At 41.6% G+C, this 23,811-nt stretch overlaps 1 protein-coding gene across 3 annotated transcripts in view; it reads left to right on the top strand.

The window, feature by feature from the left end:
* Positions 1-23,182, top strand: part of kcnk5a (potassium channel, subfamily K, member 5a) — a 35,328-nt gene extending 12,146 nt beyond the window's left edge. For all 3 annotated transcript variants that reach the window (XM_048531970.2, XM_048531971.2, XM_059645170.1), the window contains 4 exons: positions 15,310-15,421; positions 15,545-15,711; positions 17,070-17,238; positions 19,760-23,182. In XM_048531970.2, the coding sequence (XP_048387927.1) occupies positions 15,310-15,421; positions 15,545-15,711; positions 17,070-17,238; positions 19,760-20,601 (1,290 nt within the window). In that variant the 3' untranslated portion in view covers positions 20,602-23,182. The remainder of the gene's footprint in view (positions 1-15,309; positions 15,422-15,544; positions 15,712-17,069; positions 17,239-19,759) is intronic.
* Positions 23,183-23,811: the final 629 nt, after the last annotated feature.

Below are 23,811 nucleotides of genomic sequence, written 5' to 3'. Positions count from 1 at the left end.
GGCAAACTCTGACTCAAACATTCCATACAGTTCAATTTTTATCCAGTGCATGTGCCTTTTAAGAGGAAATGTATGGAATAAGCTTCGCTACTATATGCACAGCCCCTTCTGGAAAGGAGTCTGATTCAGTCTTGAAATATTGCGCTAGAGTTCAGAGGGTATCCAGCCCAGTGAAAAGACTTTCATCCACCAACTCTGTCTTCAGTTTTTGCTCATTCTGTTGGAATCTGGCAGAAACCTGCACTCCCTCATTGTAAAATTCCAGGCTGACTGTAAATGAAGGAGAAGCGTCATTACACCAGTGACGTATTGCATAATCTGTTTCTGAGAAAATAACGTTAGCACAGTTAAGGGTTTGCCTGAACGCAGGCAAATGTATGGTCTTGGTCTTTGCCACTGATTTGGAGTTAAGAGCCAATTACTGATTAAGTATCTTGAGTTACTGTTCTGCTCTCGCTTGGCTTCTAGTGAAAAGTGAATGTGACTCAGCCCAAGACCAATGAAAAGCAGGAAAGCACTTTTGCTTTTATCACTTCATGGAGTCTTACCCCTACTTTAAGTAGACTTGTGGAACTGCCACAGAAAGATGAGCTATAATGGAGGTCTTGTAGGGGGGAAAATGCAATTCAGCTTCTATTTACAGCCTGCTGGATACACCCAAATCACTGACTGACTTGAATCAATTATATGCAGCCACCACGTTCTGTTTTCGTTTTGTTTTCTGATTCTGACTCTGATATGGCATGCTGTTTTCATATTATATTATAAAAGTCTCTGCATATGGATAATATTAAATGTTTCAATTTCCTATTGTTTCACTTTTGAGAAACTAATCAGAGGAACAGCACGAAACAAAATACCAAAAAGAAGACTATGGGGTAGAAATTGTAGTGGTGGTCCTGTCATAACTTTGAGCAATTGGTGGGGAACAAAAAATGTGGCACTACCAACAGTAAACTGCATTAATATGTTTTTCAGCATTAGTGAAATTTCCCAAGGCATTAATGGACGCTCATAGCGGGAATTAGATATGGAGGTTCCAGGTGCAGTTCAATCAGAAATTGAATATTACAAAACAATTATTTTGCAATGATTGTGCAATTCTGATTTAACATTCAGACATTTTATTGGCTAATGTAATGTTGTAAAGATTCTTCCCCGATGCAGGGACTCCATGTTTATCAAGTAGAAAAGCTGCAATTTAATGCCTTTAAGTAATTATTGAGATATAGAATGCTTTACTGCAGGGAGTGGTTGAGGCTGAGACTGAGATTTTGTTTTGGAAGGAAGTAGTCCTGCACAAATTTAGCAGCAGAGGATTTTGCACTATGAAGCCTGGGAGCACTGGGGGGTTGAGCAGTGGTGTTGGTGCTGGCAGTGAAAAGTTTCAAATGGTTCCAGCAAAGAGTTAGCATGGACGCAGTGGCACAGGAGATGGCTGTTCGGCACATTGAGTCCCCGGTCAATAATAAATGTGTTTAGCCGTGAGTTTATTGCGGGCTTCTCTTGATGATTATTGTCCAGATGTTTCAACTTTTCGTTGTAAGGTTTCAGGAAGATCAGAAATTATAATTCTCGCTTATCAGCTTCCCAGCATTATGTTTGAATGTGTTTACGGACGTTACCTCCAAAGTCACTTATGAAGAATCTCAAAGTATTGAAATTAGCACAGGGATTTGTTTGTTTTTGCTGTGGACTTGATGACTGAATGGATTATTAATACCTTAGAATCCTCTTCAATGTTTTGTTTGACTTGTGCCATGGAGTCTTAACCCTTAAATAAACAAAAAAGGCTACATGAAAGATCTGAGGAAGAAGCCTCACTGAGAAAAGATTTCTTGATTTTACACTGACATAGGATTGAACGGCCTGAATAGTGCTGTGTATTATTGCATTGCAACAGTCTTCAGTTCTTATTAGCAGCGCATCTTCTATTCAATCAAGTGTTTGTCATCTGACAGTCCTGTTGGTCATGCTCATCTGGTCACTATCCCTCCTGTCGAGAGAGAGAGAGAGAGAGAGAGCGATGTGTATGCCTGCTTGCACAGGATCATATTCTCACTCTCGGTTGTGCATTGTTGAGTTTCTCTGTCAGTCAACAATCACACGAGATCGGATTTGGCTCCTGTCAAGTATGTAACTTGAGGCCATGAAGATTGAGAGACAGAAGGAATGAAAGTGTGAATTTGAGTAAAATGGTTTGCAATGAAGCCTAGCCCCCCTCCCCCATATCTTATGTGAGGTAAATCTTCTGCATTAGATCAGAAGATCAAAGGAGACGATGACATGAAGAATCCACTGTGTTATTTTACTTGGATTAGTCACTTTTTACACATTTGGCAACATCCTATAGTTATCCTGCCTTAATGGCTGATGTAATCTTTCCTGATTCAACCAGTTTGGTTGCAGTTGTTGAACTGTTGTGGTATGTAATAAATTTAACTGGATCTCTGAGGAGTCTGTATTCTTGAATGCTTTCAAATCGATATTTGTTCAGTTCGAGTCAAATGGGATTGGCAACCACTTCCCTGAGAATACTGTTCATAATCTCCAACTGTATTAAAGCTCCGACAGGCCCATTGCGGTTATTAATTACTCACTGACAGATCTCCTGCGGCAGTGCTCCTGATGGCTCAGAGGTTGCTACTTCCCAAGAATCTGGCATCAAACGTATGACAGGAATTAAATATGACACTTACCAAGGAGTACATGCCAGAGATAAAAGTGTTTTGAAATTATTGCCAAGCTAAGTACTGTCATGGCATCTTTCTAGTTAGTTGGAAGTTGGTGCCTCGTTTTATAGGAGGGGTCAGCAACAACCTGAAGAGGTGTTTATTGTCATTTTATCATGTGCACTGGTTATTGGGTAAATGTCTTCTGTTCTACCTTTGGTGTTACTGGAAGCTTATTCGGCAGTTGTAATGTCTATAGATTCCTAGGTTATGAAGCCTGGGATGAACAGATGAAATAGATTTAGTTTGATTACCTTGTTTGGAGACTGTTGCCTTTAGTAGGGAGTCGCCTCTTGGAAAATAATGGAATGTTCTGCAAGCACATTCCCTAATTGAGCAGATTAACCAGTTTTTGGGGTGGTATCCATTTGTAAGATCTGTTGTAAATGGTTTGTTTTAAAATGTAGGACGAAAGGCAACCTTCATTCCATGTTCTCATTTTAATTAGCTTAATTCCTCTGGGCTCCCCTGGTCCCTTCCAGGTGTGGAATGGGTCAAAAAACAATCTGATTTGTTCACTGAGATAGGGAACATAGAACATTACAGCACAGTACAGGCCCTTCGGCCCTCTGTTGCGCCGACCTGTCATACCGATCTCAAGCCCATCTAACCTACACTATTCTATGTACATCCATATGCTTGTCCAATGACGACTTAAATGTACCTAAAGTTGGCGAATCTACTACCGTTGCAGGCAAAGCGTTCCATTCCCTAACTACTCTGAGTAAAGAAACTACCTCTGACATCTGTCCTATATCTTTCACCCCTCAATTTAAAGCTATGCCCCCTCGTGCTTGCTGTCACCATCCTAGGAAAAAGGCTCTCCCTATCCACCCTATCTAACCCTCAGGAACACGCATTCTGATTTTTTTTTTACCTACAGCACTGTGATGGGGGTGATGAGTCAGCCCACTACTGGCATGGTGGGATAGACTAATGAGAAAACGTTCCAATGCTTTCCATCCAACCAGTGCTTTGAAAAGTAATGATACCTGAAATGTAGTTTTGCTGTGAAACTCTATTAATGATTTTGGATCTAAAAGAAGCTCAGTAAATCATGGTAAGTACATCAAAGCAAAATTCTGGTTACACTAGTAACTAATTCCTTGAAAAATAGTTTATGTTAATGTGGGGATCTGGTTGGTGTTTTGTATTTTTGCAAAAGGCTGCGTTCCCCTGTGGTTACCTTGGGGAACCCGCTGGACCAGATTGCCAGTCACAAGTAAAACATCGAGAACATGACCTTTTTTCACTTCAGGTGGAAGGACTGTAAAGTTGAGCACTTTTATTCTTCTGCCTTTATATTCTATGTTTTGTTTTATTTTGTGTTTTGAGCTGGTGCTGAAGAGTGGTGACACTATACTCTCACTGTATTTTGTAAAAAAAAAACTTGTGACAATAAATAAATTTTGACTAGTCAAGCTCTGAAGAAAATATTTTCTTGAAAACTGTAATGATCATTTTAAAAAAAGTTGTTTGTTGGTGGGATTCTGCTCAAGTCTTTTCTGTAGTTTTATCTGTTAACCTTTTGGTACGGGTAGAGTCTCAGGGCCTGGGATAGATGACTTGTGTCAAATGTATGCAATATTGCTATTGGATTCCCAGTCCAAACGCATGGGAACTCCTGTGTTTTTGTTTTAATAAGACACATTAAAAATATTTGCTACAATTAACCAGAGCAAAGAATATATCCGTAATATACAAGCCAGGAAATGTTGGAAAATGTAATATTTGTATTAAAAAGTAGGCCTTTTCAACAGAAATGCTGCAATATTAGCAAACGCTGCCTAATTTTGCAGTCTGTCTTTACCTCCAAACTCAATTATTCCAATATGTTCTGGGACTGGTCTCCTAATTGGGATCTTAGTAAACTTCAGCTCATCCTCATCTTTGCTGAACATATCCAAACTACGTGGTTGGGGTTTGTGGTTGAAATTTTAAAGACTTGCAGCGTTTTAAGTGAACTAATTTATGTTCATCATGGTCCTGAATAAAGTTCAGGAATTTGGTCCCGAGTGCGCTCTGCCTCTCTGTGCTTCTCCTCCTATCACGTGCTTCTTGTAACCTTGTCCTTATCCAAGCATTTGATTATTTACTCTAATATTTTCTTAAGTTGCACTTGGTTTAAAATGTTTGCAATTTTTTGGCAAATGTGCATCCACTTCTCAATTTTTTTTTAAATCTTGCATTTATAGAGCACCTTTCATAACTGCAGAATTTGTGAAATTACTTCTAATGTGTCGTAACTGTTGAAATGTAGGGATTGCAGAAGCTAACTTGTATAGCATTGTATTAAATATTGTGAAATATTTAATTTCACAAACAAATTTGGTTATAATCAGACCAGGGTTTCTAGCTGAGGGATAATATTGACAAGGCACTGTGGCAACATTCCCTGTTCCTAATTTTTAAGGTAGATCCATTAACGTGAAACTGAAAGGGGAGATATGGCCTTGGTTTAATGATTTCTTGAAACACGGTGCCTCTCACAACATGGCTGTCCCTCAGATATGTATTATAATGTGTCTGTGTGGGTATACACAGCCAAGGTGGATAAAGTTATTCTTCCATTCACTGTTCCCAATGGCTATGTGAACCCAGGTTGGGTACAAAATAAAGAGCAGATGATTGGCTATGAAGTGCAGGACCATGACAAAACAATATTATAGAGTTAATATCTTGTATGGGGGATAAAACTGGCAGGGAGGGAGAAGTCCAAAAGAAGTCCTACTAATTGCAACAAAAAGACTGGGTGTGTTCTCCCGGAAGTAGGCTGGAGATCTCCTTGCTCTTTAATTACACTCTCGAGCTGACTCTGTGTTCAGTGTTTAAACTTCAAAATGTTTTATTCCGTCACTGTTATTGCAGAGGTATTTGGATTCAGACCGCACCTCATTCAGTGCTTCAGCTTTGGGCTCTGGAAGCCCCGGAGACATTGGAAGTGTTGAAAGTAGACTATATAAGAGTCGCAAGGTTCATTCTTGGCACTGAGATCTTAGTTGAGAGGAAGTTAAGCCTGTCTGTTTTGACAAATGGCGTCACCTCGGAGATTAAAAAAAAAATTGGCTTTTACTCTTTCACGTTTTGAAAACTGAGGGGATCTGAGGCAAGATTTAAAGTTTGAGAAGGACTTGATAGGATTGATATTAACAGATTGTGTGTGTTTGTTTGGATGGAGGGAATTGAAAATGAGAGAAATACAATCTTAGTCTTAAAACTAAAATCTAGTGAATGAAATTGGGAAACCGCTCTTCAGAAAGGTGAGAATGTGGTGTTTTGTTTTGTTCTCCAAACTCCTCCACATACATGTACTTACGACAAAACAAAACTGAACCCTGGGTGAATCATTTGAAGTGTGCAAGATTTGGGTTAATAGATTTTATGTTGCTGGGCAAGGGCATCAAGGGATATATGGAGTTCAGATGAGAAAATGTAGCTGGAGTACAGATTATCCATGGGATATGTCACGCAGTCTGAGAGGTCTGACTAAAGTTAGAGAATGACACGAGTAAGACAAATAGATGCAATCTCAAACTATCAAGCAGAAAATGCATCATATTATCTTCAGCAGGTGACATAGAAATCCTATCAGAGATAATGGGAACTGCAGATGCTGGAGAATCCGAGATAACACAGTGTGAAGCTGGATGAACACAGCTGGCCAAGCATGTGCTAAGATCTCCACACTTTTTCTTATCTCTGTTACATAGAAATCCTATTGTTTTGGTGTGATGGTGAGAAATGATTTCCGAGCGTAATGGTGAGACTGAAGGATCATGCTAGGTCAATGATTTTAAAATGGCCTTTTTTTTAACATCTAGAATTTTCAATAACATGTTTCAGGATATTCTCAGCTGTGATATGTATATTCTATGGACCACAATATTTTTCTGTTGTATACGAGTGCCAAAGACACATTGGGTTGGAGAGAGGGAGGGAATAGAGAAACAATTAAATTGTTTTTGATGGTACAAAAATGGTAACTGTTTTTCACTTTTACTAATCTAAATTTAGATTATAACCAAGGCCACTGATTAGTAATTTTTCTCAGAAGGCAATGAAATTGTGAAATACAATCCCCAGAACACCAGGGAACATCTTGAATCTTGTACTAAAAGCAGGATTCTTGTTATCACTCAGCTAATGATGATCCAGCCTTTAACGTTAAAAAGTTGCATTTTGTCAGGACTGTGCTTCTTTCCTGCCTGTCTTGGCTTCAGTTCCTTTTTTTTTAGTTCATTTAGCTTCGTTTTAATGTTGAGCTGGGGACCAGAGCTCAAAATTTGAGGGAGATTGAGGATGGACAAGAGTGGGCTAATGTAGAAAGGAAGGGAATGCTGTATTTGGAAGGGTGTGGAAAATAGCTTGAATTGTGCTGCTCTGATCACACTGTTATCTAGCATAGCACCCAAGTGATGTTAAACAGTCTCCTTAAGGAGTGTCATGTTGCTGTGCACCAGGACCCGATTGGTAATAGACTCGAGCTATACAGAAATGACTGTTCTGCCATTATGTTGAAATAACATATTTGTTACATGTAACACATGTAAATCGAGTTGTAATCCCTACCAAAACTTGTGCTTTTACCATCAGTAATAACTGCCCAAAGATAGCAAGGCAGACGAGGTCGTCTGGAATGATATAAATACAAGTTTTCTTCACCAAACATTGTGTTAGGAATCTATTAAAGAAAAACCCAAAACCAAATTCTTGGAATATTTCTGTGTTGGTCAAAGGGAGAAGTTGACAATTCAGAATCTTGGACAGAGCTCGGATGCCTGAAGGTTTCATTTGAGAGAGACAGATGTGGAGGAGAATATGTGTATCCTTTACAGGAAGTGTATCTGCTTGGAGAATCTGTTTCCCAATGAGTGAGAGTGCTTTTTTTTTGAGAATGTAACAATTTGAAAAATTCAGTAGTTTGAAAAATGTTTGCACGTCCACTATGTTTTTGAATGTGTGTAACTATGTAATTGGCTTTTTATTGAAAGTACATCTGATCGCGTAGGAGTTTTCCAGCTGTTGAGTATTTTTGGATATCTGTTTCTCATCAATGTTTTACTGCATTAAGCTGTATTTATTTTGCTACAGATGCTGCTAAATGATAATATTGCTGATTCATAGGGCAGAAATACAATGTGACTTGTTCTTACAGAGAAAATGACTAGACCCATATGTCCTTCAATGAACAGTCAATATGTATCCTTGCACAGGCTGTCAGGTCCCCCTTGATCACAATCAGCTGTCAACTCTCTTAAATACTGGGAGTTTCTATATTTTCTGTTTCTCTAATTATTTTCATGACAACCTGCCTGTGCCTGTTGATCTAGAATGGGAAGTAGGGAACCTGTGCCCTTTCAGAAAGTTTTATCACCCTTTACAAGCTGCTTTTGGGTGGAAATAGATTTGATATATAGTTGCACTTGCTCCTTTCCTGTGTTTTTCATTAAAAAGGGAACTTTCATCTTCCTCTCCCTGCAATCTCGTTCCTGTGGCACTTAGCAGACCTGTGCTTCTCTATTTTCTTGGAGGAACACTGCCTTTGGTTGACAGGGTTATTCGTATATCTGTATCACATGCCTCAAGATAAGTTTGTCTGTAAGCAAATGGACTTACTTCTGTTGTTGCATGAAATGTTGCATTCACTCACCACCGCAAAGTTCTACAAATCAATATAATGCCTTCACAGCATATAATTTGAATCTAATTATAGTCCAGAGTATCTCTTTGTTCATATGGATTATGAAAAATATCACGTGCCACTATTTATATTTCCCTCTCTTCCCAAGAATAAGAATATGAGTAATCTTTGACCTCTGCTCCTTTTTGCTGACACATATCTACTATTTTTTTCCTTCAGTAAAAATAGACTTAGTGGTAGCACACTGGTCTACAAATGAAAAACACCATTGGTTTAATGTTTTGAACACAACTTCCTTTCATTCTCCATTATGTGGTGCATTTCAAAATGTCAGGATATTTTGAAGTTCTTTGGAATGTAGCCTCCTTCTCTGTAGGGCAAATTGACATTCAGTCTACGCGCACCAAATTCCAAAAAATAACACTGATCGCTGTATAACCTCTTTTATATAAAAAAAATTGACTCGAGAGTTGGTCAGAACACTTGGTGGGGAGCTGCTGTACTGTTCTTCTTCAGCATTGCCTCAGGATCTTCAGTGCCTATCTGAGATAGGGCCTTGGTTTTCAGTGTCACCTAAAGAGTTTCTATCTGTCTGCTGTTGCACTCAGTCTCCCACAGGGATGTGGTCCAAGCCCTGTGATGTTGGATAAACATTAACCAAATGCCCAAGTTCAAGGAGCTTCAGGTGTGTGTGCGAGAACAATTTGAGTTTAACCAGCTAAGTGCCATTATGATCACGGCTACAGAATATTTAACAAGCTCTTAATCCCATTGGGGCTTTCTTCCTTGGAACCAAGTGGGCAGAATTCCTGTGCCAAGTGACATGATAAAATTCTTCCACCACTCCAAGCCCCACTACTGAAATAAGCTGGTTCATCAGCACCTTTTTGAGTGTGACTTTTGGCTCAGATATCAGTACTTGCGCCTCTGACTCGAACACAGAATTCAAGGTTGACGTTGCACAGTGCTGCTCTTCCAGATAACTTAGGGATCCAAGGCCACATCCATCCATTTAAGAGGGTGCTAAAGATGCAGTGGTACTGCTTTGAAGAGCAGATAGATCTACGCTGTCCCTTGATCAACAAGGGACAAATAAATCAACCGGTCACTGTCATTATTGCTGAACTAGTTCCCCTAAATAGCAGAAGATTGGCTTGTCACATTTCAACCTTGTTAACAGGAGGCAGTGATCTAGAGATAATATCACATGGTTATTCAGAGACCCAGGTAATGTTCCGAATCCTGCCGTGGCAGATAGTGAACTTTGAATTCAACAAAAATCTGGCATTAACAATCTCATCATGACTACCAAACAGTTGCTAATTGTCAGAAAAAAGATCCCCATCTGGCTCACTAATACCCTTTAGGGAAGGAAACTGCCATCCTTATCTGGACTGGCCTACATGTGACTCCAGACCCACAGCAATGTGGTTGGCACTTAACTGCCCTCTAGGCAGTCAGGGATGGGAAATAAATGCTGGCCTAGCCAGTGATGCTTAGATGTCCCATGATTAAATATAATAAAAACACATCAAATGTCCTTAATGGGCTGTGGGTCACTTAAGATATCCAGTGGCCATCATTTTCTAAAGGGTAGCTACTATCAAGCCTGCTTGTGTGGATGTGGTCAATATTTTTTAAGATAGGTGCATTTCTAAATGCACCAAATCGTTTTGAAAGCCATGGCCATTCAGTTACTGTATCGGATCTAGCCCCCTTTCTTTGTTATTTTCCTTAAAGTAACAATTTCCATTTGAGCCATGTCTTGTGCCACACCACTTGCTTGCAACTGTAAACCTTTCTCGTGCTGACTCTCCCAGTCAAAATGGTGTGTACGAGCTGCTATCATGTAGATAAACAGACCCACAGATGGACAGGAAAGGAAGAACCTTCTGTACACTTTTATGTTTATAAGCGGGGTTAATTAACAACAATGCGTGTGTCGTATTTGTCAGTCACGCATTCTTGTTCTGTAGTTTTTTTAAACCCAAGCCATACCGCTATATTTTTGCAAAATGCAGTGTAACTAACTATAGTCACAAAGTTGGATTGGCGGAAGTGATCTTTCAGACCTATTTTTAAATTGGCCCTCCTAGGATGGCAACTATTCTTTCTTTCTGTTGTAGCAATCAATGTCCTGGGTGCATTTTTTCTGTCTTGCAACCACTTTAACAGATACTTTTGAGCTTACTGTTCAGCTGTATTGGAAAATGTTATCATCAACTATTTTGCTGAGCTCTGTGGATCTTGTGATTGTGATAGCCCTGGAAGAAAATGTTTTCTTTCATTTTCTAGTGAAGGATCTTGTACACTTTATTTCCACTAATTGCTTCTGTTGATAAGATTGTGTGTAACTCCTCCAAAAGCTAATTTTACAGGGTGTGTCTTCAAACATTGGACGATAATGAAACTCATGGCCAATGTTCTCTTTTAAAATTTAGCTTTTCTGTCTTTAAGTAAGATTAGGCCTGTGGATTTCTTTTAACTTGTTAGACACAGTTTAGTGCATTTGGACGCCACATATCCATTCAGCTTAGCAGGAACACCATTCCTGACCTCACTACCTCTCTTTGTCTCTGTCTTTTTTTTAGTGCTTTATAGACAACAGTGCCATGTCTTTTGTAAGATAACAAAGTGTGAAGCTGGATGAGCACAGCAGGCCAAGCAGCATCTCAGGAGCACAAAAGCCGACGGTGCTCCTGAGATAATAAAATGTGAGGCTGGATGAACACAGCAGGCCAAGCAGCATCTCAGGAGCACAAAAGCTGACGTTTCGGGCCTAGACCCTTCATCAGATACTGCTTGGCCTGCTGTGTTCATCCAGCTTCACACTTTGTTATCTTGGATTCTCCAGCATCTGCAGTTCCTATTATCTCTGAGTGCCATGTCTTTTATTTGAATAAATTTACATTTAATTAGCCTTTGGGTGAGCTTGTAAAACATCCTTGGCCAACATGTTTCAGTACACTTTACATCTCCAGAAGGCTTGAGGTGTGCAGTAAGCATTGGCTGCATTCAAATTCTTTTGCCAAAGTCAAGTAATCAGTAGACTATTCTTCTAACACTTCCAAAATAAACACCTTTTCAAAGTGGTTTGCACTGTACCAACTCGTAAATACTTTGCAATCATACCAGAGTGAAAATATGGTGTTTGCAGGCCAGTGTGCGCAATACTTAATAGAAGGGGACTAACAGCATTGTGTATGGTTGTTTGGGAAGAGATAACTGGAGTGTATGGAAAGTGTTAACTGGTTAGGCCCCCTGTTGCTCTATGTTTGTCCACCATCTGGGTTATTGGAGTAATCAGTAATAATGTAGCAAATCAGAGCCTTACCCCAGTTATGTCATAAAATCCGTACAGTGTGGAGGCAAGGCATTTGGCATAGCGAGTCTGCACCAACCCTCTGAAGAACATCCCACCTAAAACCAGCCCCTTTACCCCACATGTCCTATGGCTAACTCACCTAGTCTACACGTCCCTGGTCACTATGGGCAATTTAGCATGGCCAAAAGTTGGAAACCCATGCAGACGCTGGGAGAACATACAAACTCTGCACAGGCAGTCTCCCGAGGCTGGAATCGAACCCAGGTCCGTGGTGCTGCGAGGCAGCAGTGCTAACCATTGGGCCACCTTTTTGCCATCTTGTTTCAGCGGCAGATCTTTGGTTTGACTGCTGGTTAAGTTTCTGCGGGGGCTGGCTTGTGGGTGGAGTTTTTGGCGTGAGGAGTGGGGAAGTGAAAGTAAGTGGTGGGGGGGGGGGGGGGGGTGGTGGTGGGAAATACCTTTGAGTGATTCCTTCCTTAATTCAGTGGTTCACTCCTGGCAACTTGCTGTGACTAGGCGTGACATGTGCCATGAAGCTTTTGGAAAGCAGTGCTGAGTGTTGAGCCTATGTCTGTGCTTCTGATCTCCTCTGGAGCCTCAGCGCCTGCTATTGACAGCAGTAACAGCTGACATCAGGCACCTCTATTGACTGCACAAGCCCCGAGAGCTGTTCTTGTGTAGACATCTGATATCCCACGTGCAGTATGAATGAACTGGGTGGGTTGTCGGAATTGCTTGTCTCATTGCAGCGTGCCTTGACAGTGAAAAGGCTGGGCACCACCGCCCCAGGGAGAGATCCAGGAAGACGGATTACTGCCATTGTCATATACTGTACTTGAGACCTGTATGATGTTTACAAGCTAATGGCCTAGAGGCCTGTAGGCAGACCCAGTCCGCCCCCTACACCTTGTGGGCTATTCATCATTTGGTGATAGCCGCCACTGACCAAATTTTAATATTTTTCTTAATTGACTGCAATAGGCCAAGCAGTGAGTGAGTTTCACAACCCTGGCATTCAGGGGTGACATTTTGAGTTGGGAGTAGAGTGCTAGTGGCTGGGGTGGGGGGGGTGTGGGGGTGCGGGCGGAGGTGTGGGGGGGGTGCGGGCGGAGGTGTGGTTGGGGGAGTGCACTGGATCAGTGTTTCAAATAGGTAGCAGACCACTGTTTTTGAATATGCTGTTGTCCTTTCGCTGTGTTCAAAACATACCATAAGACAAAGGAGCAGAAATTAGGCCATTCGGCCCATCGAGTGTGCTCCACCATCTGATCACGGCTGATGAATTCCTCAACCCCATTCTCCTGCTTTCTCCCTATAACCCTTGATGATCAAGAACCTATCTATCTCAGTCTTAAGCGTACGTTGTTTTATGGTTTCTGGAGACCGACGGGAGATCAGTTGGAAAGCTGACAGAGCCAGCCAACTGTGCAAACCGGCTGAACGTTCACCCAAAGAGCCAAGTTTCAAAATTGTTTTGCTGACTTTGTAATGATCATCTGCTGAATTAGCAGCAAAGTGCTATTCCAAATTAATGTTTACAAGTTGCACAGACATACAAGGCAGCCTCCTGTTTTTTTCTGAGCTTTGCTCACTAACGTATTCAACTAAATCTCTGATGTCAACTGTCAAGATTTAATTATCTTTCTTGCTCTTTGGAATGTACCACTGGCACTGCCACTGATTCGGATGATAATGATTTCTAATATGAAGTCTTGGTGACTTTTCCAGTTCAAAAACAAAAACAAACTTGTCTTGCATGCTGCTGAGTCTGCATTGGTGTGCCTCTGCTTGTTTTTCTCTTCTTCTGCCTATTTTGAGGTAATGTTTTTGTTATGAGGACATGAAAGGTATGACTGGGTAATTTCTAATCAACCTTTTTGGAGGTGTAATATGCACCTCTGGTAGGGCTTGAACCTGGGCCTCCGGGGTCTCCCTATCCCTCAAGAGCCACAGAAATCGTACAGAATAAATTTTTATTTAGCCTTATTTTTCAAAACAACCTGTTTGGAGATGTTGTTACACACCTCTACAGCAAGTGGATTTTACCCCTGCACTGGGAGGCCCAGGTTCAGAGGCAAATTGGAGATGGTGATTGCCTGGCATTTATTTGGCATGAATGTCACCTGCCACTTGCCAAACCAAGCCTGGATATTATCCAGAGATAGTAAGAACTGCCGATGCTGAAGTCACAGATAACACAGTGTGGAGAGCTGGAGGAACACAGCAGGCCAGGCAGCATCAGAGGAGCAGGAAAGCTTCTGAAGAAGGACCCTGACCCGAAACATCAGATTCCCTGCACCTCTGATGCTGCCTGGCCTGCTGTGTTCCTCCAGCTCCACACTGGGTATTGTCCAGATATTGTTGCGTTTGATCATGGACTGCTTCAGTATCTGAAGAGCAGCAAATGGCGTTGAACAGTTTGGAGATTTATGGGATGCTGCAGTGCACTAGTAATTTCCTCCTTGTTGTTACATCCATCTATCTGCTTGTTGTGTGTGCAAATTGAAATTTGATGCCACCAACTCTCCACGCTGTATGGAGCTTCAGCCATTTCAGAGTGAGTTCTGTGTTCAGGCACAGTAGTCATTTCTGTACTTGGTTGAATAAAATTTGATTTGTAGTTAAGCGTTGTATTTTTGAATTTCCTGTCTGTCCCTTTTACCCCCATCCCAATAATTATAATCAAGACAGAATATGGTGTTTGAGTCCTGGCCCCTTCTCCTGTTGTTGACCTTAAGCTTTGATTTACTGCCCCATTCCACTTCGGTGCCTTTTCGTCAGGCGAGGCCTAAGTTTATTGTGTATGAATGCAGCTTATGACCTGTAGTTTTAATCAATGTTGATCAAGATGACGTTTTCAACATTACTGTAACTTGGTCCTATTTCCTACATTTTTCCATTTTCAAACTCTTGTTGATTTTGCTTTTCCCTCTAGTCTTTTCTCACTTTATTCCTCCCTGTCATGAAGATCTGGTCTCCTTTGCTGTGCTATAGTTGCCACGCAACCTCTGGCACATAGTCATGGGGCAGAGATGATTAACTGTGTGATACTCCTTGGGTCCTTGCTTGGCCCGGTCCTAAATCCACACGCATGATTTACGCCTGTTCTTCCTTAGGTTGACTGCTAATAATCCATGGCTGTGGGAGTGCAGCCTATTTCTCTTACCTGTGTTGCTGTATATACCAAAAACAAGGCTGTGTGGTAAATTTTCCTTCCCCCTCCTCTACATTGAGATCAATTATTGTGCCGCCACAGTGCCTTGACTGAGGTCAACCTACACAATTGGTCGAACCCTTACAACTGCGTTATATGTTTCCATTCATCCTCCTTGGTGTGTTTTGTTTTTACTTAATGTGACATAATGACGTATAAATGAGAGGTAAATCTAATGAAACATCTCAAGACAGTGAAGTGCCTTGAGTGTACTGTAATGTAAAAATAATTCCTTGCATTGTCCCAGCAGGGAAGGTGAGGGGGGTGGCAGTGGGGGTGCCTGTATCCTCTTTTGAAGAAGAGGCTTGTGTTTGTATTGCTTCTGAATCTTTGAGGGCGCTGTAAAGTTAAGCTGGTTTTAATAAATTTCCCCTCACCCCCACCTTGTGTTTTACAGACTGTTGAAGAGGCTGCAGGACAAGGTGTCACCATCACCGGCAACAGGACCTTCAACAACTGGAACTGGCCGAATGCGGTTATTTTTGCTGCGACAGTCATCACCACGATCGGTAAGGCACGTCACCGATGCATGGTCAGGCTCTTTGGACGTGACCCCACTTTGTCTTTATTTTTAAAGTGTGTGTGATATATATAAAATTTCTCTCCTCTGCTTCCTTCGCATGTGGTCACAGGTTATGGAAACATTGCACCCAAGACTTCACAGGGCCGGCTATTCTGCATCTTCTATGGGCTGTTTGGTACACCGCTCTGCCTCTCCTGGATCAGTGCGTTGGGGAAGTTTTTTGGAGGACGAGCTAAGAAGTTGGGCGAAGCCTTGACCAGGAAAGGCATGAGTCCAGTAAGAATATTTGCTTCACTTCCTCTCCCCTCCCCCGCTCTCTCTCTCTTTTATTTCAAGAGGACCCTTTTTTCTCTGCTTGTCGCAAACATTGCACCTTTTAAACCAGGCGGAGCGTTGTTCTGGACTCTTGAAACTCCAAGCTGCTTTCCACAGGAGTAATGCGAAGGTTCTGAGTCAGCTCGATGTATATGCCAGAGCCAAACACGCACAAAATGCTGGCGAAACTTCGCAGGTCTGGCAGCATCTGTGGAGAATGAAACAGAGTTAACGTTTCAATTCTGACAGGACTCTTCAGAACTTGAGTAAACTCTCTCCACCAGATGCTACCAGACCTTGCTGAAGTCCTCCAGCGTTTTGTGTTTGTTTCGGATCTCCAAAATGCGTAGTATTTTGCTTTTAATTGGTGTGTACAGTGCATTCTTGAAGGGACTGAGATTTTTAAAAAAGCCTTACTGCATGATACTGAGCCACACAGACCTGTGAAAAGAGCTGCTTCCATTTTTCCAAAATACTGCTAGGTTTCCTCTCTCTTCATCACTATCCTTTTGATCTTCTTCAGTGTTCTGTTTGTGTGAACAGAATTTGACTGGGAAGAAATGCTTGCGTTGCCGTAGCGTCCTCAGTGGCCCAGAAGGTTTCTCGATCTGCTTTGCAGCCAGCGAATTAATTTGAGTGTGGTCTGTTTTAATGTGCTACCAATGATGCACGTAGCAAGATCCCACAGACTGCAATTGAGGTTGTAATCAGATCCTCTGTTTTAATGATGCTAGTTGATGGATAAATGGTTGGTCAAGATTATGAGGTGGAGCTTCCCTGCCATTCTCCAGGCTGTATGTTCCTTTTATATCCATGTTGGACTGTGGGCAGTCCTTGGCTTCTGATCTCATCAGGAAGTCAGCACTGCAGACGGTGTTGTGTCCCTCAGAACTACACCGGAGACTCAGACTACATGATGTCCTCATGTCTCTGAAGAGGAACCCCACAATCTCCTGACTTAAGACAAATGTGCTATAAACTGAGCCGTAACTAAAAAGGCTACTCTACTTAGCACCATCAAATAGGAATTATAAACAAGGATTAAATAATAATTAAACTAAACGCAGAGGTTAAATGAGGTTTTAATTTTAAGATACTCTGTGGAACTGCTATATATTGGATTTTGTGTGTAGTAAATGGCATACTATTGGCTTTTTTGGCATGAAGCCATTAGTTGAAATTGGAAATTAAAAGGACGGGATGTGTTTATAAGGAATGTAACCATGTTGAAGCATCCTGAAGGTAACGGCTGCTGCTTTTTGTGTATTCTGTGCTGTCTCTGTTCTTGCCCTAATGTGTTCCATTCTTTCCTTTAATAGCGGAAGGCCCAGATAACCTGCACAGCTATTTTCATTGTATGGGGTGTCCTGGTGCATCTGGTAATGCCACCCTTTGTCTTTATGGTGACTGAAGGCTGGTCATACATTGAAGGCTTGTACTACTCTTTCATCACAATATCCACCATTGGGTTTGGAGATTTCGTGGCAGGTAAGGATGCAGTGCTGAATAGTTTGTCTCCTGTTGGATTGATGGGCATGAGGTCTGCTTTTGCATCATGTAAATGTGATGTTTGAAATGGGGATGATACTGGAGTACGAAGACATTTTGGTCGTAGATGTCTGCTTTGCATTGCATGTTGCAAGGGTCCCCCTCTGTCACCGCAACCCATAAGCTGCACGTGTTTAAAGCAGACTGCGATGCCAATTAGTTCAATTAACTGTGAACTTCAGCAGCAGTACGCTACCAGAGTGCGAGAGACTTCAAAGATTCCCTGCTCCAAACACACTGATATTCCAGATAAGAACCCTGCAAACGAGACAGAGCAACAAAGGATAAACTATTTACTGTAGGCAGTATCAGTGTACTCCAGTCCTATTGAAACAAAGATGCTGTCGTACTTGACTCTGATGAGTTACCTTTGTTTTGTAGAGGAATTGTCAGGATGAACTGCTGTTGACAATATCAATTTAATTGGCCACACGCTCAATGTACACATGTTTGGAACTGTAAAAAAGGCAAAATGGTATTCTGTCCTACATTGCCTCAGCAGCCCTCAAGAAAGGGATGTATGCTAGCTGTACAAACTAACCAACTCCTTACTCTCCCACCCACTAACCAGCATGTGGCTTCAGCTGCACAGTGAGGTGGGGTGGAGACACAGCAATTTTTCTCTGTGACGATCAATAGAAGCCCCAAGGTAAAGAGTTGTAGGAGAGTTTTTCCCGACAGGGACAAAGACGCAGGAAGCAGGCAGGAATCAGGCAAGTGGGAGGTGTTTATTCAAGTCAAAACCAGTTTATGTAGGGAGAGAGCCAAAGGATCTTCCCTGAATCTTCCTTCGGAGGATAGATCAATGACACATGCTCTGCTTTCACAAAGAAGTACAGCACTTTTATGCATTTTGTGTTTGATTATTGTACCACAATATATTCACTGTCCTTCTCCCTTAATCCAAACACCCAATTCCGTGAGGCACCTAATCAATAATAGGCACCTCAATGGACAGCCCCAGGCTCCCAAGATCTTATTGTGTTAGCTAGACATTATAATCTCTGGTCCTTGGGATCTTTCCATTCAGTTTATTCATTTGCATTGCAAAAATTTAATGGCTGTTACTCCTTTGGGTCTTTCTCAGGCTTATTTATCTGTAAGGACAGCTCGAATTCTATTACCCATTGTATTTGGTATTGCCTTTCATCAAATTCAGTCACTCCTTCTATTTTCCCACTACCCCAATTACATAATGTAAAAGCAAAATATCAGTTGGTTGTAACTAAGCCTAAGGCTAGCTAACCTTTACACCTAGGCTTAAATGTTTTTTAAGGCTTGTATTATATTCGTGTTATGTATTGAAACCAACTTCTATGACTAGAGCATTTTTGACAGAAATTGTTTAATATTGTGGGTAACTTCAAAGAGGCAACTATTTACTGCGAAATAACTTCAGCTGTTATCCTTGCAGCTGCTTAAGGACTTATTCTAATGCCTAATGTTAGTTCATTTACTGGGACAATCGTTCTTTCATTAATAAAGCTGGAGCTGGTCATTTATCTGTCCTAAGGCATCCTTTTAACAGACTGCCTCGGATGGGGACATATGGATGGTGGGCCGAAGGGCCTGTACTGTGCTTTACTGTTCTACGTTTCTACGTTTTACTAGCCTTCTAGTGGTTCTGTTCGAAGGTACCATTATATTTCACAGTGTGAGCAGGCTGCTTAATTTTGCTCAGCTTCTGTCTGTCATCTTGTACGCAGGCGTGGACCACTTTGTGTGGTCAAATACAGGTCACTTTACGTAGCTAGGTACAGGTCATCCCTACAGAGGCAAGAAAGATGAGGCAAAGAGGACACCAGACCCAATTCCTGAAATTGGTCACCTCAGGTTTTTCACTGCTTCACTAATGACAGGCACGCGATACATCCTGTCGCATAGGTGAGGTTGGAGGGGGCATGGGAGTCTCGATTCGGCACTGGGTTAGGGTTACTGAGTGAGAAGGTCAGAATGGCTGTCGAGAGGAAATCCACTCTACTCGTCCAGTTTCAACTTGGGTTTTGCTTTCTCCTAGCCAATAGGAGCCGAGTGAAACAATTTCCGCCCGTGGTCTTCCTGAGACACGTTCAGTTGCGTGAAATAGTGGTGTGACTTCTTGAAAACCTCTGTCCACTTCCTCATTCCCTTCTTCACCTACTTCCTGATTCTGAGACCTCTAGTTGCAGAGAAGAGGTGGAGGAGAGTAATTATCAGGGTGTTCCTAACCAGAGATATTGATGGAGCCTTCGAGGCTGTTCAACCTTTTTATTTGCCAAGAGCTGTGTGACCCTCCAGTTTTGGGTACCAGAAAGATGTGAAGAGCAACGTAATTTGATACTGGCACAACTCAAATAAAACAACTTGCGTCATTAGAATTGCATAAATAATCTTCTTCAGTTTGTCTCATTTGCAACGTTTATTCTTGTGTTTCAGTTTAGTAGCTACAAAATGACCTTTTAATTATATTCTCGTTCCATAGGTGTGGACCCAAATGCCAACTACCACATCCTTTACAGATACTTTGTTGAGCTTTGGATCTACTTGGGTTTGGCTTGGATTTCCCTTTTCTTCAATTGGAAAGTTAGCATGTTTGTCCAGGCACACAAAGCCATTAAGAAACGGCGAAAACGAATGAGGGAATCTGTAGTAACCGTGTCAAAAAGCCAGCCTCTGAACCCTAAAATGTCAGACTCCAAAATTTCAGAATCCACGGAGGTAAACATCTTCCGCTTTCTTTCTAAAAAGCAAGAAAGCTACAATGATCTCATCAAGCAGATTGGCTCAAAGACTTTGAAGAGTAGCAGCACTAAGCTATTGGGTGTTGAGGTCCCAGCCAAACCCACTACTAAGGACGATGGCAGTGGTATGTTCGGAACAGTTCAGTTGAGGCAAACAGTGGCCCTGAAAAGATTCTGTTATGAGCCAGCCAGCTTACCAGCTATTGAAGACACTGAGATGACAGCACCACTAAATGAAGGCAAAGATCCAAACTCGCAGCCAGATTACACTCTGCAGGAGAACCAACTGGATAAAATCACCCGAGAGGACCGTTCACTGTGGGACACTCGCTCCCACCCACCGTTGTTCTTTGAGAATGTCAACATCAGATTCATAGATGAACAGAACCTTCTCAGTGATGACGAGAAGGTGGAATTATCACTGGATGAGAACTTTGTGGACGAGGGAGAGTCTGATGTTTTGGTGCAGACACCAGACACAAACAGTTCAGGCTTCCAGGCATGCAAACTGGGACATCCGCCCGACTACGAACAGCTGATGAATGGATACAACAAAGTGCGCAATGTTGAAGTGGTCATATAACCAAAGGAATTTGGGATCCACTTCTCCAAACTTTCTTCTATATTTCCACTTCGTTCATTCAGCACTAGGACATGAGCAAAAGGGGACAGACAGTATCCTGTTGGTTTGGAGGAGCTGCTAATGACATTTGACGATACGGTCAAAACACCTCCAAGGCGCAAGCACAATCCCTTTTTAAAATTTTTAAGAAAAGCGGCCTTAGCTGGAAAGGACGCATTCCTCTTCTAAATGGGGAGAGTCAGATATCAGAATTTCTTGCAGAAATGTTGACTGATGAAACTGTGACCAAAACTAAATCGTTTTCAAATGTAATGATATTCAATTTCTCCCTCTCTCTCTCTCTCTCTCTCTCTCTCTCCTCTCTCCTGTCTCTCTCTCGCGTCTCTCATATACACTGTGAGTATTTTTCTTTCAATGACCGGTTTAAAAAATATTGTTAATATTTTAATTTTGAGCCAAGAAATGTAGATATTAAACAAGGCAGATGTTTTTAGTTTCAAGGTGGTGTTGGCACAGTTATCCTTCTGACCTTAATTCAATGAAGTACAGTTCAGCAAGTCCAAATTTTTTGATTTGAGAGATTCAAGTTCAATTGGGCTTCGAATGACTTGTTTCAGTGATTTGTTGGGATATTTTTGTTCTCTCTCCCCAGCCCGCACCCACCTCTAAATATAAAGCCATTTCTAATACAGATTTTGCTACAGCCTGAGAGTTCAGCATTTATTGAATCCCATTAAAGTCACACTTTTAGAGCCCCATATTCTTGATTTTGATCTGCACCTTATGACTGACACATGTGTCTGTTTTATATGTATTTCTGCCTTTATGAATTTACCCAACAGTACTCCAGAAATTGAGCTTTTGTCTATCTTGGGTTGTCTGATGCAAATCCGAAAGAAAATGAATGGGAAATCAACATCCGCTAAATAAGCCAAAGAGGTGTTTTCCGTAAACCTTTCAAGCTGAGGTGACGTCACCTGTTGGCGATCATCGGAAATAACCTATGAACTCACTAGAATGAGAGTCCTGTTCTTTTATTCCCCAGCCACTTCCCTCCAATGTGCTTTAACTTGTAAATAGTGGCACAACTGAGCCATTGTATGCCTCTGTTTCTCTACAACGTTGCACGCCAGCTCTTCAGTCATGCACAGTAAACTTTTTCAGTAGAAACTGGAATACTTTTTTTGTTGGCACTTAATTGTTTACATTTGTTACCAAACAGGCACTAATTTCAGTGACCGGTGACGTTTTGGAGGAAGAGAAATGAGAGATGAATTCAGGCCCAGAGCGTGGCTACGGTACATTGGTCAGGCCACGAGCATGCCAAAAAGTGCAATCACTATAGGTGCACGATCATTGATTTTCATTTGTGCCTGGAGATTTATCTTTTTGAAAAGGCTCACAACAGTTACAGAACGGAGCTACTGCTGGAACTCTGCTCAATTGGGCATTTTCCATTTTTAAAAAAATGTGAATTCAGATAGACTGAAGAAAGAAGATACTGTGCCCCACTAATTCCAGGCTGCTGTTTGTGTTTTGTGTTGGTAGGATTACGTACCAAAAATGACCCAGTATCTTGTCGGTACCAAAACCACGAGATTTGTGAGGCATTGGGTACCTCTCCTCGATTGAGGTGAGGATAGGAAAATTGGGTGCAAAAATTTAACGTTCCTGCTTTATACCACTCCTGTTTTTATTACGGATGGCTTGAAGTTATTTTTAGAAATATCGTTTCTCCAGAATTGCCTTATTAACTACCGGGAAGACCATCAAAAGTTCTCACTTATAATTTGCTGTATGCTATTGTTGAGGAACTATATGGTGAGGCATTGGTGTGTTTTTAAAGCCTCATTGTGAATTGAAGGATTGTAGATGTTTTTAAAAAGTTTTACTTGTCTCCAGACAAGTCAGTTTCAAATGAATGGAAATCGACTAGTTACTCTATAAAACATGCACCCCGTTTGACAATTTTTGATGACTCCAGTGAAAGATGTTGCATGTGTGTCTCTGCTGTGTGGTAACGGTTTCATAACCATTTCCAAATACCAGGATGTTCTTGCCCTTTCATCTCGTGTGTCAGGTGGGAACGCACTTGTTTATACAAATGCATTGTAGAGACACACAGACATCGCATAGCCAGCCTGTCCTTGGCTAAATGTCTCCTTTATGGAGATGTTGCACGCTAACTCCTTCTCCTCCCCCAGTTTAAAATGTGTGATCAGTGGAGTCTTTAGGCATCACTTAACATAACCAAAACTTGACTGTATTGAATGCTGGAAGCTGAACTGTAGGAAGTTTGTTACAGGCCAGAGACTAGGTGACCTTATCATAAAAACCAAGATAGTGACGTAGGTTATGGAGCTTAAAAACAGAATGCAATGGTTGTCTTGTTGCCGTAAGTCCAGTCATATGATAGTTAGCTTGGATATGCCAGTCACTTTACTTTAAGGAAGCATTTGTGAGGAAGGGTGCAGAAACCTCAAGTTGAAGTGAAGTGATAGTGGTTTATAAGCTGTAAAAGTGTATGATTTGACGAGCTGAGAACAGTTTTTAATGTCTTCCCCATTAACCACTCTTTCCCCCCCCCCCCCCCCCCCCGCCCACCCCCAGGCCACCCTGCGCCCCCCCCCCCCCTGCCACCACCACCCTCAGTCTCACACATACACAAGGAAAAATTCTGTAACATACATTTTTTTTTTCTGAAGGGGGTCAGTGTCAACTGACTTTACAAGGCTGGCTGCATAGGAAGGTTTAGACTTCTTACAGTTAAGGAGTAGGTACAATCTGTTCCTATCACACTCCGTATATTGAAAAAAAACTGAACTCCAGAAGCCTGTTTGTTGTATTTATTCCTTGAAATGTCTTGTATTAAGTCAGTCCTTTTTCTGGTTCTCTGTTAATTGTGGACCTAATTTATTTCTGTATTCATTTCAGAATGTAAATAAATGTTTTTGATATATACAATATGAAATGCCTTGGGTGTGTTTTTTATGAAATCAATGTAAGTTCTCCTATCCGATACCTGTAAAACTGTAATGTATGATGTCTGCATCTTATATCCTTTCTTTCCATGATCAGTTCTATAGATTGGCCCAGGCATTGATATCTTTGTATTCATTATTTCTCGGGCTTTCTCTGCTCCTCTTAATGTCATGACATACTGTAGTTCGGCCTGCCAAGCCTGCTCTGCCATTCAGTGAGATCATGACT

This window comes from Stegostoma tigrinum, chromosome 4 (genome assembly GCF_030684315.1).
Source record: "Stegostoma tigrinum isolate sSteTig4 chromosome 4, sSteTig4.hap1, whole genome shotgun sequence".
Classification (NCBI taxonomy): Eukaryota; Metazoa; Chordata; class Chondrichthyes; order Orectolobiformes; family Stegostomatidae; genus Stegostoma; species Stegostoma tigrinum.
The sequence above is the reverse complement of the archived record's forward strand: the minus strand, read 5'-3'. Positions and strand labels throughout refer to the sequence as shown.